The sequence below is a fragment of the Giraffa tippelskirchi genome, chromosome 10 (assembly GCF_054371585.1).
Source record: "Giraffa tippelskirchi isolate mGirTip1 chromosome 10, T2T-mGirTip1v1.2.pri, whole genome shotgun sequence".
NCBI lineage: Eukaryota > Metazoa > Chordata > Mammalia > Artiodactyla > Giraffidae > Giraffa > Giraffa tippelskirchi.
Window position 1 is genome coordinate 12,884,820 of NC_137284.1, and position 13,299 is coordinate 12,898,118.

At 37.4% G+C, this 13,299-nt stretch overlaps 1 protein-coding gene and 1 long non-coding RNA gene across 9 annotated transcripts in view; both read left to right on the top strand.

Annotated features, from left to right (window-relative positions):
- ZBTB44 (zinc finger and BTB domain containing 44) overlaps positions 1–4,647 on the top strand; it is a 52,244-nt gene extending 47,597 nt beyond the window's left edge. For 6 of the 8 annotated variants that reach the window (XM_081534025.1, XM_081534027.1, XM_081534029.1 and 3 more), the window contains 2 exons: positions 237–537; positions 2,310–4,647. In XM_081534025.1, the coding sequence (XP_081390151.1) occupies positions 237–537; positions 2,310–2,589 (581 nt within the window). In that variant the 3' untranslated portion in view covers positions 2,590–4,647. The remainder of the gene's footprint in view (positions 1–236; positions 538–2,309) is intronic. The other 2 variants (XM_081534030.1, XM_081534032.1) reach the window with 1 other exon arrangement.
- Positions 4,648–7,827: 3,180 nt separating this feature from the next.
- On the top strand, positions 7,828–12,719 carry LOC145523544 (uncharacterized). The gene is made up of 3 exons (XR_014066692.1): positions 7,828–7,861; positions 9,571–9,679; positions 11,433–12,719. It is a non-coding gene; the product is annotated as an uncharacterized LOC145523544 (long non-coding RNA).
- Positions 12,720–13,299: the final 580 nt, after the last annotated feature.

Genomic DNA, 13,299 nt, shown 5'->3' on the forward strand with positions numbered 1-13,299 from the left:
CCCCACCCCCACCCCATGGTGCCTTTCTTGCTCACTTGCTTTTTTCAAGCACTAGTGACTTTTCAGATGTTTTGTACTTTTTCTAAGATACTGAATTTGGGGCTCATTTCTGCTGATGATTTTTATCTTTTCAGATTATCTATTGCTACAAAATTACAGTTCAGAAATTTGTGAAGTTTATGACATTTCCAATTATTTTGTTTTTAGATAATATTTTGTATCATTTTATTTTATAGGAATTAAACCATTTCAGTGTGACCGCTGTGGGAAAAAGTTCACCAGGGCTTACTCGCTAAAGATGCATCGCCTAAAGCATGAAGGTAAACGCTGTTTCCGGTGCCAGATATGTAGTGCCACTTTCACTTCCTTCGGGGAATATAAACACCACATGAGGGTTTCCCGGCACATTATCCGCAAGCCTCGGATTTACGAGTGCAAAACATGTGGCGCCATGTTCACCAACTCTGGAAATTTAATCGTGCACCTGAGGAGTCTGAACCATGAAGCGTCAGAGCTAGCAAACTACTTCCAGAGCAGGTGAGGTGCACAACGAAAACTGAACCAGGGAAACTGCTTTCTAAACTCTCTCTTCCTGTTGTTAGGGCAGCCTGCTGTGTTTTGTTTTGTTTTTTTTAATCAGGTTGCCAGCTAATCAATCACATTCCTTAAAAATTCCCACTATCCAATAACACTCTGATCTCCTGATAAAATTTTGCTAATTCTTCTAAGTATAAACAGTTTTAAATACTTCTATAGTTGGCATTAGAAATCTGTTCCTACAGAGATAGACTACTTATCCACTTGTTTGGGGTTTTGGGGGGGGGTTCTTTTGTGGGGTTTTTTGTTGTGGTTTGTTTTTTTTTTTAATATAAGGTTAAAGTAATTCTGTAGTAGATTTTATATAGACCTGACTGGAAGATTTACCACGTCAGATGATATTTGGTAACAGTGGATTACTTCCCATTCTTTGGATGTTGGTTAAATTCTTGACTACTTCTCTCTTTTTTTTTTTCCTCTTAATAATGAGAGAAACTTCAGGAGCAACTATAGTTGATAGTTTACATCAAATGAAGTTTTCCTCTTTTTCTTTCAGTTTAGAACTCCATACTTTGAATATTAAAAATTTTTGATAGAGTTAACCTTTCTGATTTATCGGGTAGCTGAGGATCGGGTTCTAGTTCTGGCTCTGCCGCTCACTGCTGATATGATTGAACACGTCACTTCACAGATGAAGAAGCTTGAACTTAGAGAAGGATAATGTGTAAGCTTTAAAGATGATTGCTAAGGTCTCCTCTAGATATAAAATTCTGTTGTCTATTTTTAATACTTTATCAGAATTGTACATCTATAGGAATCCTTAGTTTCTTATAAAATGAAATCAAATTTTACACCACCTTTATTTTTTTAATCTTATTTTTCTATAAATTTTTTTCCTGCATTGATTTTGTTTTTCTCTTCAAGCCAGACATCTTGTCTAATGTAATCATTTCTGACTCTGAGTGTCTGGTTATCATATCACTAAACCCAAAGTTTGTTCAGGACTAAAATGGTGTCCTAACTAACTGCACAAGCCTGTTCTCTGTATCTTCCCTGTGCTAAGCCTTTGTCCTTCATTCTTTAACATCTGAAGACTTTTTATAACAGAGGACATCTTAAATTGCTTTGCAAATGAGCAGACTTTAATTTTTTTTTATTAATAGTGGACAAATTATAAAATAACCTAAAGTACATTAGTTATTGAGATTATAAAGTATAATGAACTTTTTTGTTCAACAGTAAAGATTTAAATAAAGCATCTAAGTAGTGTTTTACATTTTTCTATGTAGTAGATTGTATATAAGGTCATTTATGCATGAGGATTAGTTTCTTAACTAATTTATATACAAGAAGTAATAAAAAGCTAGGGGCTTTTTATTATATACCTTATAATTAGTGTATAATCCAAGAAAGGTTACACATAAGTTATTCAAATGATCTTTGTTTAAATGAACATGCTATTTGCATTTGTTTTGTGTACAGAAACTCTTCTACATAGAAGGAGAAAGGCTGTTTAGGTGTCCACAGGGACACTGAGTGTGATCTCTCTCTCGTGATGGTAGAGAGTGTTGATATGCTTGGGTTCTAATGGATGGTTTTGGCTCATATTTAGGAAAGTTTAGAAGCTGAAAATTCCTGAGTTATAATCTTCATTCGAGAATTAGAGAATGAAAATTCCCAATCTTGTTTTACAAATCAGGTCGTTTTATTATGTCTTATTTATTCTTGGCTTGAAAATTAACTCCCTGTTTCATCCTTTGCCTCTTACCTAGTGATTTCCTAGTACCGGACTACTTAAACCAGGAGCAAGAAGAGACCCTTGTTCAATATGATCTTGGAGAACACAGTTTTGAAGGCAACTCCTCTGTTCAAATGCCTGTAATTTCACAGGTCTCCTCGACCCAGAATTGTGAAAGCACTTTTCCCTTGGGGTCTCTTGGGCTGACAGAAAAAGATGAAGAGATGCCAGAGCAGCCAAAGACCAGTGCTTGTGCCGAGGCAACCAGAGATGACCCCCCAAAGTCAGAGCTGTCTTCTATAACTATTGAGTAATTTCATAGTTTGGCTTCATTTTTAATTTTTGGAAAGTGCCTGTGCTTGGTCTTGTACATTTGAATTTAATTTTTTTAAGCAAAAAAAGGTTTGGAGAAATTTCCCTTTTTACTTTCTAAGTCTTGCAACTGATGCTTTATTTTTCATGACTGAGAGATTGCTTCTGTAAGTGCACGATAACATGGTGTTGAAATACAATAGAAACCCTGAAACTTACGGAGAGAGAAGCAGTTGACTTCACACTTATATCAGTTTCCTCTTCCATCATCAGGAGTAGGCTAACAGCATATCATTAGGTCGAGAAGAAATCAGATGGTTGCTGACCTTCCTGAAATGAAAGGGTACGCCAGAAACATACAACTAAACAAATTTGGCAAATGGCCTGAATAGATGTTTACTCCTATACACAGGACATTGTACAATCTTCTGTAAAGCCTGTTGTTTCTGGAAATATTTATGGTGAGCTTTCTTAAAAATTATTAGGGTGTGTACTTCTGAAATTCCACGTATTCTTTTTTTTTTTAAGCTGTCATTATTTTTTATGGTGAAAATTTGGTATTGGGATAGGTATTCCCTGTACCTTTATAGTAGTACTCTCCAAATTATCTTTCTTCTATGAAAGACGGCAGAAAGCCACAGTTGAGAAGAGTCAAGCTGTGCATGAAGTGACCAGGAATGGGGAATATAGTGTGTGAATCTCAGCTTCATAGGAACTCTTTCATACTGCTTTTCTGGTTAAAATCATTGTTTACCTGGTCTTTGAATGTTAATGCCTGGCTAATGAGGTCATTGCCTAAATCAGTTTTTGTCTTACCCTGTCAACAGTACTTTCTTTTGCCTATACTTGGCGTGATCCCATAAAAAGGAAATATACTGAAGATGTTCTATATTTTATATATAGGTTTGTGTATTATTGAGGATGTTTTCATTCTGCTGTTTGGACAAAATAAAGAATTCTCTGTTAAGGCCATGTTCTTAACCCAACTAAGATTGTTTACAAAATACCATGTGACAGTGATAATATTGTCCTTATTCCAAAATATTTTTAGACATTGCCAAATGTCATATTGAAAGCAGTTAGTATAGTTTTTACAGAATGTAAGCAATAATGTAGAAGAGAAGAGGCTATAAAATGATGATCTGTGACTCAGATCTATTTGGGGGAAAAAAAGAATTGTTAAGACTAAAGAAAAACTAAAAACCTTAAGGTAATGAATATTACCTCTTGCTGCTAAAAGAAAATGAAACTTCCTGGTTTATAGGTAAAATATATATGATACTCTAGACCGGAGTATACATTTTACCTGGTGCCGTTAAAGCATCGCTTACCGTGATCCTAAATTTCATGAGTCCATGAACAATGATCTTTTGAGTAATTTTTTTTTCCTATGTATATACCCAGAGTTTAATCATTATGAAAACACCTGATTAGATTAGAAAAAGAAAATACAGTTTCTTATTCAAAACACAAGATCTCAGTTTTGTCTGGGTGCTAGACCTCAATAAAAGTTTTTTAAGTTATAGTGATTCGTTTCATTTTTTGATTGGCTCATTCTGTAACTTATCTCCTGCAAATGTAAAGGAGGGGAAAGTGAACTCCTTGAAGTTTTTTTTAGGCTAATGTTCTTTTTGTTTTCATATTCTGCTGTTTTTAACTTGTTTCCAACTCCTTTTCTCACTCAAGAACCTGTTGTTTCCTTTTTGCTCCCCAAATAGCTATAGTACCTTAAGGAAAATGAACATGTACAGATTATGATAGCCTTCCATCATTTATGCTTCTTGACCAGTAGGTTGAATTACTTTTCTTCAGCAAGACTATATGATACTAATAGCGGTACTGCTGTGTCTCAACTGGAAAGGTCAGGAATTTTTATTTTTAATATTATATGGATTCTTTGGAAACTGTTATGCCTACCAATAGATAAATCTCAAAGTTAATTTTAAAATCTTATATGGACAAGACAAAAGTAAGTGAAATTAGGACCGGGAGTCATTGTTGCCCTCAGTTCTAAGAGTTTTTTTTTTAGAATAAGGAAGAAAGAAAAGAAGGAAAGAAAATAGAGTTGATGAGAAGATACATCAGAAGTTGGAGATTGGTTGATTGAAAGTAATTTAGCATACCCCCTGTCCTGAGAATTTTGTACTGAGACTCCTGCACAGTTTTGCTGGTTCTGAGGTGTTCTGTGTTCTCAGAATGTAGGATCACCATCACTGGCTATTTTTTCCCAAATGGAAACTTGAGATTTTCATTGGTAATTACAAATTATACAGATTTCCAAGTTTTATGAGACATTTGAACCTACTGTGAAAATGCTTACTGCTGGTTGTCTGTTCCCCACATCTTATCAATACAGGTAACTAATACTTAACGTGATATAAACAAAGGCCTTTTTTTCTATTTCAGTGAGGCTCTACATTTTTCTTGATACACAGTTTAAGGTTACTTAGCTTATGGGCCTGTTTAAGAAACTAAGCAGCAAGAAAATAATTGTATGTAGTGTTATTTAGATTTATTTAAAATTCATCTAAGAGAAGGATGCCTGGATGTATAATTTTTAACAGACTATATGGGGGAAAAAAAATACAAAGAGATGAAAACCCATTATATTATCTCATCATTAGAAATTACCAGTATAACTGAACATAAAAAAAATTCCAGTTTTGAGTACCATAGCTATCTTGCTTAAATTAGGCCCCAGGAGGTAACTTTGTGATATTCAAAGGGCTTAAATTTTAGGATGCAAGATAAATTGCCTCTTTAAACCAAGGATTTTATATAGTAAAAACATTTATTTTCATTTTAAAGCTACCAAATAGGTAAGCTATACATACTTCACAGATGAGCAGAGATGTGTGCTCTGATACTGGATGTTTCAGCCCCTGCAGGCATCCTTTCCACTTTCTAAGGCTATGTTCTAACAGTGAAAGCACTTGGCATGTTAGTGATTGCACTAATTCACAAACAAAAGTTTAGTGCTCGTTTTTTGTTTTTTTTTAATTTTAAGTTTTCAAGAAAGGGATGCAGATGGAGGTTATCACCCACAAATATATTTAAATGAGTGTTTCTTACTTTGAAAGTAATCCTTAAGTAATTAGCTATCTATTTAGTTACATTACCAGTTTTCAAAGTTCTCAATTTCAGTGAGATAAAGTGTACTAAAATGTTTAAATAGCCTCATTTGTTCTTACATTTTAACAGTTCAGCAACCATTCTGGCTTACAGAACTTTACATTCTGGTTCCTTGTTATGACACATGCCCTTAGGTTTTAAAAACAAGCAAACAAAAAAACTCTTCCATTTTGTTAAAATATGTTACCAAGTGGGAAGAACTATCTGGCACATCTAATGTACTTATTGTCGGTAACTCTGTTACCTTCTGACTACTGAGCCAGTCTCTCCTGATGTATAAATGGTTCCCTGGGAGCCTTTGGAAACCGTATTAACTCTTTCAGTTTTTATTTTACTTTTTACTAATTTTTATTCTCATACTTAATCTAAATAGAGGCCAGTTATCTAGTTCAGTGGCTTTTATTTTAAAGATTCTCAGATCATGGTTTGCTTTCTTTCAGCTTTGTAGCCCCTGAGAAATACATTCCCTTATAATGTAATGGCAGTGTATGCTAGAATAACCACATGGAGAGAATTACTACTTGATGAATGAACAATCCTAAAATTATAACTGAAAGGACTTTGAGATTTAAGGAATTGATGAAGAGAATTAGCAACTCTTGTGTGGCATTTACTCTGTTTTCATTCATCTACAAAATGTGAAGTCATAGCTTTGGAGTATACATCCTAGTGAGGGAGAGTAGTTTTCTAGTTATTAGTATTACTTGGGAGGGAAAAAATGAGAAAAATTCACATCAGGAAGTGACCCAAAGTTGCTGAAAGATAGTAAATACTGTTGTCAGTGTAAGTTATTGGCAGAAGATTATTTAATTTATATTTAGATTTTGAGAACAGAATGGTGGATGGGTGCTCAATTAGAGTAACCATGTCTATGAGGAATATTAAAGCTAAGCATACTCCTACAGGCATTAGGCGCAGATCATCCAAATTTAAGTTGTTCTTTATTTTGCCTATTCCCATTTTTATCTTTCAGTGTCATTTTTGCTTGACAAAATGTTGGTGACATAGGGTATTTTTATTTGGAAAGTCCTCAGCAAGACTAATTGCCAAAGCAATAATGGTTCACATTAACAATGAAGTGGAATTAATATCCAGGTTCAACTAAGGAGCAGACATTCTATGGCTATTTCATTTTTAGATTATAAACATGTTGAGATTTATTAATGGGGAATTAAGCCTATGTCAGATTATGGGATGACTCTTCATGACATTATAGTTGTACTTTTCTTTAACTTCATACTCAACTAATACACTTAGATATTTATACTACATCATAGTGATTATATTTTTATGATAAAAAAGCAAAAGTAATAGTTCCGTATCTTTACAGATAGTCTCTGCAGAGATGTCAGGCAGTGATGGTGGTGGCATCTCAATTTGACAGTACCTGAAAAATGAGACTGCCTTAAAGTGTATGTGCTACATAACTCACTCTGCATATGGTCCAGGCCAGTTCCAACTAACATCAAGGTTTTTATGTATATAATAGTTTACAAACAATATAAAGGTTTGGACTATTGGTTGAAAACAAAAACTTAAAATTTGTTTTTAAGCTTAAAAATTTTAAATTTCAGTTTGAAGTGCCTGGTTTATAAAAATCAGATTCTTTGATTATTGCCTTTCTCTTTTAAACTGACTTTTTGCTGATTAAAGCCCGAGGCTCAATTGTGATGATTTATTGATAAAATTGCTGCTTGATGGTGTGAGGGCCTAAGTGTCAAGATTTTATTAAATTGTCCTTGTTTTTCCAAATACCAATCTCACCATATCCAAATTTCATCATTTAGCTAAGCAGGTTTTTAACCTGGAGTCATCCTGTGAATGAATGTTCAGATTACCAAAGTACATGGTCTGCTGAGGAAAGGTCAGTCTTCCCTAAATTAATTGTATTAGTGGAGGCTGTGTTCACTTAAAGATGGGCAGCTTTTCGTGCTGTTCCTAGAAACACCTGCTTTTTCTAGAAAGACTTTTTTTTGTATTTTCTGTAAGAGCTTTCCCTTATTTCAACCATCAATTTAATTTTCAAGTTGACAAATGCTATGTAAAGTCTCTCATACTGAGAGTGGTCCGTTGAGTTATTAAAAGTCGCACTGCTGTTCATCTTTCAGGTACCTGAAGTGAATGCTGTCAGCTGAATCAGGAGTAAGATCATAAACTTTAGAATCAGGAGTAAGATCATAAACTTTAGAATCAGGAGTAAGATCATAAACTTTAGTCATTTTCTTCCTTATACAAAGTAATGGCTTCTCATGCTTATATTTCAAGATATTTTTAAAAAAGACTACAGCCCCTACTAGAGTACAATTTGATCTCAGTTCACGTCCCAGTAATATGTTTGATGTTTCTCTTGTTGCTGGTGCCTCCCGTTGAGTCTGATAGAGATTGCCTGCCTCTTTGTAGGGCACCCTTGTGGCACCTTATGTCCAGTTGGAAGATGGCATATGGCTTCTTTTTGTGCCTCTGCTATCTTCTCAAAAGCCATTTTATAAAAATCCTAGGTAGCCTATTTTAATATTTAAATATATATATATTTGTGAGAGATACTTTTAGAACAGACTTTTTTTTACTTTAAAATTTCTGTATTCCCATTTTTAAGAGTAAATTTGAACTTTCCAGGATTTGAACTTTTTCCACAGCAGCATAATGAAAAAGTCAGTTTGAGATAATAGAGTGTAATTCAGTGATAGAAGAGATTGACGTCTGGTTATAGGAAACAGAAGGGAAGGGAAAAAAGTTGTTTTGATGTAACAGAAACGAATTTTTAATAAAAATGTTTTTGTTTCTGTAATTTTGTATTTGCTGCTACAGTAGCTCAATATTTTACAGAGCTAACGAATAGATCTGGCTCCATTCAGAAACTGGAGTACTTTCTAGTACAACCAATCTAGGAGGAAGGTGTGTACCACAGTCTTCCAGAAAGGTGACTGGCGGCCCTGTTTAGCTGATACATGCTTTAAAATGCGCCTGTAGCCCAACATCAAGGAAATGGAGAAACTTTTATCTTGCTAGTTAATAGCATTATGATTCTTTTCAGGCCCTGGCATTTTGTGAAACCCTTGGGGGAGGGAAGGTGATGCTGGAGAAGAAATGTGAATTAAATTATGTAGAAGGATGTTTTCATGCTTCTACCCTCTCCTAGAACCAGAACAACTTTCGTATCTGTGCCAGGCTCTAGTTCACCAGCTATGTATCCAGTTATCATCTCATTCACATTTGGCTTTACTTGGTGACAGTGGCCATAGTTATTTGGCATGTTTGACTTTCAACAGTAACAAAAATGGTTTTGGATTTTATTTCCTAAAAATGTATACGATGTCAAAACTTTACATTTTATATACTAGTATCTGGCTATTAGTATTTTACAGGAACCATGGTTCTTGGTGACTACATATATATATATATATATATTTTTGTGACTTTTTTGTATACTAAGTGCCGTTTCAATGTTACAATCATTTTTAGAGTTATTGTAATCAATGTGAATATCATGTTTTTTCAAATCTGTTCTGAGCCTATAGTGTTTGCTTTGTGAATATATATGTGTATTGTATATATTCTGTATAGTTACATTGTACTGAAATATTAGCTTGTTTGATATAAGGAAAGTATGTATTGAGTACTTTTTGCTAGTTTGGTTGTTTAATCTTTTTTAAAAAGGTTTAATCTTTTTAAAAAGCAAAAACTTTAAACCGGCCTTTATTACATGGTCACAAATAAAGTTGCAGTTAGAAGGGATGGGCAGGGAAAAAAATAGTTTTGAGTGTCTTTGAATAGAAACAAGACTAAGTTTTTAAGTTTTGTTTGGTTCCCTTCCCCCCTTCATTAAAATATCTTATTAATGCTTTATGGAGTAAAACTTCCTGCTGTTGTCATTTACTGTTGGCTGGAAGGAAGAACTGCTGCTGCTGCTGACTGAGGTCAAGTGGATAAGAAAAGTCATCAGAGTAATGCGTTTCTTAGGTAAGCATCCACTGAGTGTGTACAGACCAGAGAGTGCTCTGTGAGACAGCACACATCAGCTTCCTGGGCAGCTAAGAAAAGAGTTCACGAACACCATCCCTGAAATTGAAAGGAATATACAGGAGGCTAATAGAGAAAGTCATCAAATCCCAGAGTGATTGAGCCAAGCATCTTGTCAGAGCTGCTTTCCTGAGTGCTGGGCTGCATTTTTCTGAGGCTGTGCATTATTGATTAGAGACCTGTTGGTGATACTTCCATAATATCTTACAACCAAGGAGTAGAGATAGTACTTCCTGCAGAAAGCTGCTCGTCGCATAGGTGAGGAGCCTGTGCAAACCCTGAAGGAAGGCCATCCTAACTGTAGATTCCTCTTGTTATGGATTTTGACAGTGAGTGGTCTACAGAGTGAGAGTAAAAGCAGGGGAATTGTTCACTGACCCCAAGTACCAGGATCACTTCAGTTCTGGGAGAAAATGGGTAAATTTTTAAGAAGCATTTTCTGTCATTCAGCGAGTGTGTTGAGTATTTGTAACAACAGTTTACCAGGCTTCTCAAGGTCAGCAAACTGCTGGGGTCCTCGGTAGCCACAGCCAAGGGTGATCTATACAAACACAGAAGGCAGCATCCATAGAATCATGCCCTATGGTATATTAGAGACCAGAAGGATTGCTTCTGGAGAATGATACTTAATGTGATAACCAAAGGTGTGTGTATCCTTTGCACATGACACAGGGATTAATAGCTGCCTTTCTGAACAGAATGTTTGTTCTGAGTACTAACCCTGAGAGATCTGCAGACATACTGAGAGTTTCAGTGGGCTATATCAGTTCAGTCGCTCAGTCGTGTCCCAACTCTTTGCGACCCCATGAATTGCAGCACGCCAGGCCTCTCTGTCCATCACCAACTCCCGGAGTCCACCCAAACCCATGTCCATTGAGTCGGTGATGCCATCCAACCATCTCATCCTCTGTTGTCCCCTTCTCCTCCTGCCCCCAATCCTACCCAGCATTAGGGTCTTTTCCAATGAGTCAACCCTTCCCATGAGGTGGCCAAAGTATTGGAGTTTCAGCTTCAACATCAGACCTTCCAATGAACACCCAGGATTGATCTCTTTTAGGATGGACTGGTTGGATCTCCTTGCAGTCCAAGGGACTCTCAAGAGTCTTCTCCAACACCACAGTTCAAAAGCATCAATTCTGCGGCGCTCAGCTTTCTTCACCGTCCAACTCTCACATCCATACATGACCACTGGAAAAACCACAGCCTTGACTAGACGGATTTTTGTTGGCGAAGTAATGTCTCTGCTTTTCAATATGCTATCTAGGTTGGCCATAACCTTCCTTCCAAGGAGTAAGCGTCTTTTAATTAAGTGGGCTATATACTTGCCCATAAACATCAAATCCCAAAGTGTAACATAATTCCCTTTCCACATGGGTAAACTTGTATACAGATGGGAAAACTAGGACGGGACAGTCAATCCAGAAAGAGCTTCCTCATCAGCAAAATGATGAGAACTAGGGTTTAAACAGCTATGGAGAGAAGGGGAAGGCCATTTTATTAAACTCTTGGTTCATTTACTTGAATTCTTACACCAAAAATACTGAATTTCTATACTCACCCATTTTATAGATAAACAAGTCATTGCAGAGACTGTGGGCAGAGTTGTCTTTAGAATCCTGTTGGGCTTCCATGCGGCCCCACACCCTTCTGTCTGTTCTTGCCAATGTTTTGTTTTTGTGTTTTTTTCCCACAGCTAACATTTCTGGCTGCCTTTGGCTGAAGTCTAAGTGACTGAATAAGTGAATGAGTGAGTCTCATTGACTAGAGAACCTGAGCATCCACACATACCCATGGCCTCTGGTGAGCCTGGCCATCTAGAGATCCTTGGGAAGGCTGCTTTAGAATAGAGAAGGAAAGGTCACACCACATAGAGCTCCACTCCTCCACTTGAGTGGCACATGTACTATCTGGGGTTCAGGCATCACTTAGGCATATGGCAGGACCTGTGTGCATTATTGATAACTTGTCCAGAAACAATTCTTGATTGCAAACAAGTCTACCTGCAGGATGATCAAAGATTCCTTTTCAGTATGTGTTACAGTTTATAAAAGGCTAGCACTGTGAGTGACTTGGTCTTCAAAGCCCCAATGACATGGTAACAAACATGTGACCTGCACAGATAGTTGGCGCCCTTCCTACCCACTGTGAAAAGGCATAAGGTGCACCCTGAAACCTCCAGGCACCCACAGGGCTGGAGCCCGAGAGGTGTTGAGCTGACGGAGCTCTGTGCTCTGCCAGGCCCAATGATGGGCAGAGACACCAGGAACTTGACCCAGCCAGCGCCAGCATCAGAGTTCTTTGGGGCAGTAGCATTTGGGGAGATCCCTCGGGCAGTGCTGGCAGAAAACGTGAGCTCAGTTATGCAAGTGGGTGATTCTGTCTTTCGTGCCAGGGCCAATTCTGAAGGAGAATCAGGTTAACTTACTCTTGTGATGTATAACAATTGCACGAGAACTTGTACTGTGTAAACTTTTGTAATACGTGTGCTTTTACCTAGCTAAATACCACCTCTGGATTATCCTTCCCACCTCTGCTGGTATACCATCTATTATTTTCTCCATCCCTACTGCTGGTACTTAATTGGAGCCTTTGTTATTGCTGGCCTAGCAACAAAAACAGCCCTGTCTCCTGCCAGGCCCACTCTAGTCCATCCTTCACATTTCTGCTGGAGTCATCTTTTAGTTGGGCCACTGCCCTACTTCAAATCTGCCTTCCTTTCTCTTGGGAAATGTCCCAGCCTGCTAAACTTGGCTAGTTATAGTTGGACTTCACAGCACAGATGAGGCTTCACCTCCTCTCAGAACCCACCCCTCAGCCCCTGCTCGCATCTTCCTCCAGTTTGGGAATGCAGTCCCTCCTGTTTATTCCCCTAGCAGATTTTGTTTAGCTCCCAACAAGCCACATCTCAGTCACACCATCTTGTAATCTACTTCATGGGGTGGTTGTGAGAATTAAAGTGAATTATATGTAAAATGCTTAACAACTGCGCCTAGTGTGTGTATCAGTCAGTTGAGTCGCTCAGTCGTGTCCAACTCGTGGCGACCCCGTGAACCGCAGCACACCAGGCCTCCCTGTCCATCACCAGCTCCCGGAGTTCACCCAAACTCATGTCCATTGAGTCAGTGATGCCATCCAACCATCTCATCCTCTGTTGGCCCCTTCTCCTGCCCTCAATCTTTCCCAGCATCAGGGTCTTTTCAAATGAGTCAGCTCTTCACATCAGGTGGCCAAAGTATTGGAGTTTCAGCTTCAACATCAGTCCTTCCAAAGAACACCCAGGACACAGTGTGTATATAGTAGCCACTGGGTGTATATATACCCAGTGTGTATATAGTATCCACTTAATAAGTCCTGTCTATTTATTACTCGTGTGTCTCCCTCAGCTGACTTAATTCTTGACACCAGGGACTGTGTCTTCTATTTGTATATCCCCTGCAGTGCCAGGCACATAGTAAAACTCAAAAATGTCGAATGAATAATTGAATGTTCCAGGAAATACAGGTAACTATGCTCACCAGGGAACTTTAGAACAGAATACCAAGAATCATGTCACCTGGTAG